The sequence below is a fragment of the Toxorhynchites rutilus genome, chromosome 2 (assembly GCF_029784135.1).
Source record: "Toxorhynchites rutilus septentrionalis strain SRP chromosome 2, ASM2978413v1, whole genome shotgun sequence".
Classification (NCBI taxonomy): domain Eukaryota; kingdom Metazoa; phylum Arthropoda; class Insecta; order Diptera; family Culicidae; genus Toxorhynchites; species Toxorhynchites rutilus.
This window is the reverse complement of record NC_073745.1, coordinates 61,835,323-61,838,238: the sequence shown is the minus strand read 5'-3', so window position 1 is coordinate 61,838,238 and position 2,916 is coordinate 61,835,323. Positions and strand designations below refer to the sequence as shown.

The window sequence follows — 2,916 nt, the reverse complement described above, 5'->3', positions numbered from 1 at the left end:
TAAACAACAATGAGTTGAGCTAAAAAATTCGGCAAAGTGCGGAAATTGAATCGGTGTGCGGGTGCAGCAAAAGGGACGTATTCCTAAGGGTGTTCATTTTAACCGCATTTCCCCAATATGTATATATTTTTCATTCAGTTATACCTCGTTGCAGCTAGTATTGATTTTCACATGGTACATCATCCTTCGTTCCAAAGTAAGATTGCAGATTCGTATTATACTTACGGAATGTAACTTTAGATGTCATCTGAAACTGTTGGATTCGGGTGGCGATGACGTTCTGCGGTTTACATTTAGAATTGAAACATTTTATTTATTCTTCCATTTTATTATGTTGATCCTCGACTTTATATGTATATACATAAATATTTTTTTTTCTTAAAATCACCGTCTTGTTTTATATACGCATTTTCAGAATATCGTAGATATCAAAATGCAAGGAACTCTTCTGTTACATGCAGTCCGTGTCTTGGCATTATATGTGTGACGCTGAATACCCAGCTATGGGAACCATCATAATATAATGTTATGTTATAAGAGGAAGTTAGAACACACACACACACACACCTATAGATTACACATACATATGAATCCCTACACTGTATATCACACACATACAACTTTAGATTTGTATTTACAAATTATAATGTACCGAATATCAATATAACGCCACCCTACGGTAGCTAACATAAAAGCATTACAAACATCCGCAATAGAACGGTCAGACCGAGATCGAAATACGATCTGTAACAATAACAAATGCGGAATCCGCGTTAGCATGCTATCTTTTGTTTAGCTTACTAAGATAAGCAACGATCGCTAACCATGGGTGCGCGAAGAAATAAATTGAACAATAAAATCAGTTGAAAACGGTCACTCATGAAGTCTGGTTTGAATACTAGATAATTGGCGCCCGAAAGTGAAAGTGTGAAAATTTAAGTGCAATCTGGAGGTACTGCAATCCAGATACAGTGCAATTAAAAAAATACTGCATTGTTCTAATCCCAATCGGAAGCCGGGTGAAGGTCTCGTTAGTAGCAAGCCAGCGAAAGCGACAACGACATCACTCTGAGAGGAAAAAGTAAGTTCAAAAAGAAAAAAAAAATGTCGACACCACCATCACTTGAAAGTTTGAACGCAGCAATCAGTGTCCTAGCACAACAAGTGACAAAACTAAATAACCAAGTTAACCCAACGCCGGAAGCTAATTTCGCGCCATTCGAAATTAGAAACCCCACGACGGGGCACATTGCTCAGGTGTCGCACGAGGATCCGTTGGCTCTTCTAAAAACTATAAACGACTACGATGGAAACCCGAATCTCCTTAACCATTGGCTGAATAAAACGAGGAGGATCAACCAAATTTTTTTTGCAACGGATTCGGATACTCAACAAAAACAGGGTCATTATTACACATTTCTGCTTGGACTAGAATCCAAAATTATTGGACCTGCACAGGAAGTGCTTGCAAAAAATAATTACGAAGCAAATTTCTCACTAATGGAGAAGTTACTTATTGAGGCGTTCGGGGAAAAAAAGAAAATTGAGCATTTATTATATGAGATTATTACAGCGGAGCAACATGGAAAAAGTAATCACGAATTTTATGAATACATTACGACTCGACTAAACCAACTTATATCTTCTACAATTCTGAAATACGGCAATCAAAATGCAAAGCCATTAATTGAACAATACAAAATGCAAGCTGTATCGGCATATCTTCGTGGATTAAATGACATAAATGGATTAATTATTACTGGGTATGACCCAAAGACACTTGAAGAAGCATATCATCATGTAATTACAATGGAAGCTAACACAAGATTGAAGAACGAAATTACGAACGTTCCACAAGTACCAGCAAGAAATTATCAAAGAAGATCATCCAACCAACCGAATAACAATTTTCAACAACAAAGACAAGATCAAAGACTTCAGTATCAACAACAAGGTACTTTATACCAACAACGACAACACCAACGAGATTTCCAACCGTTTCAAAGACAACAAAACAGTTTTGAGCTACGAGAATTTCAACCATTTCAAAGACAACAACGAAGTTTTGAGCAACGAGAATTTCAACCATTTCAAAGACAACGAGGTTTTGAACAACGAGAATTTCAACCATTTCAAAGACAACAACGAGGTTTTGAACAACGAGAATTTCAACCACATCAACTGCGAGATTTACAACAATTACAACAACAACGAGAAGTCCAACCATTCCAACAACAGCAACATGAGAACCAACAGTTCCAGCAACAACTTCAGCGTGATCGAGAGCTAAGAAATAATCCGAGAGGGGAGCCGATGGAAATCGATCGTTCAACACGATCACGACATGTGAATTATGAAAACAGAAACCAGCTAATAAATAATATAGAAGAATGCGAGGAACACGGAAATGAGGCAAGTTCATGTCAACTATTTACCCTAAATAAAAAAGGCCTTCCATATTTGGAAATTCAAGGAAAAATAAAAACAAGAAAATTTCTAATTGATACAGGATCAAAATATAATTTTATCAAACCAGGAATTGTTGATAAAACATTTCTACTACGAAATAGATTTCATGTTGAATCCATAAATGGTGTAAATGTTATAAATGAATTTGCAAATTTAAATATTATACCTTCTGTTAACGAGAATCAAAAATATTATATACTTCCACTTTTAACTAAATATGACGGGATTATAGGAATTCAAACCTTACAAAGAATTGGTGCAATTATTAACACCGTTAGTAACACTATTATACTCCCCAAAACAAAATTATTCCTCAAATACGACGAAAATGACTCTGATGCAATACATATGATCCAAACTTCCCATTTAAATGAGGAAGAGAAGTATAAACTGCAAGAAGTAATTAGCGAAAATTTCGAATTATTTCAAGATAATAATGAACCTATG

The 2,916-nt window shown here is 35.6% G+C and overlaps 1 protein-coding gene across 1 annotated transcript; it reads left to right on the top strand.

Annotated features, from left to right (window-relative positions):
- The first annotated feature begins 1,104 nt into the window (after window positions 1-1,104).
- On the top strand, window positions 1,105-2,290 carry LOC129765790 (putative uncharacterized protein DDB_G0282129). Its single transcript, XM_055766218.1, has 2 exons — window positions 1,105-1,800; window positions 1,859-2,290. The coding sequence occupies exons 1-2, from the start codon at window positions 1,105-1,107 to the stop codon at window positions 2,288-2,290; spliced, it is 1,128 nt and encodes a 375-aa protein (XP_055622193.1).
- Window positions 2,291-2,916: the final 626 nt, after the last annotated feature.

What these genes read in the sequence shown, in the direction of transcription:
- LOC129765790 (XM_055766218.1), top strand. Translation starts at nt 1,105, where the DNA reads ATGTCGACACCACCATCACTTGAAAGTTTGAACGCAGCAATCAGTGTC. An exon ending in TTGAAGAAGCATATCATCAT is followed by an intron (nt 1,801 to 1,858) that starts GTAATTACAATG and finishes ACGTTCCACAAG; the next exon opens with TACCAGCAAGAAATTATCAA.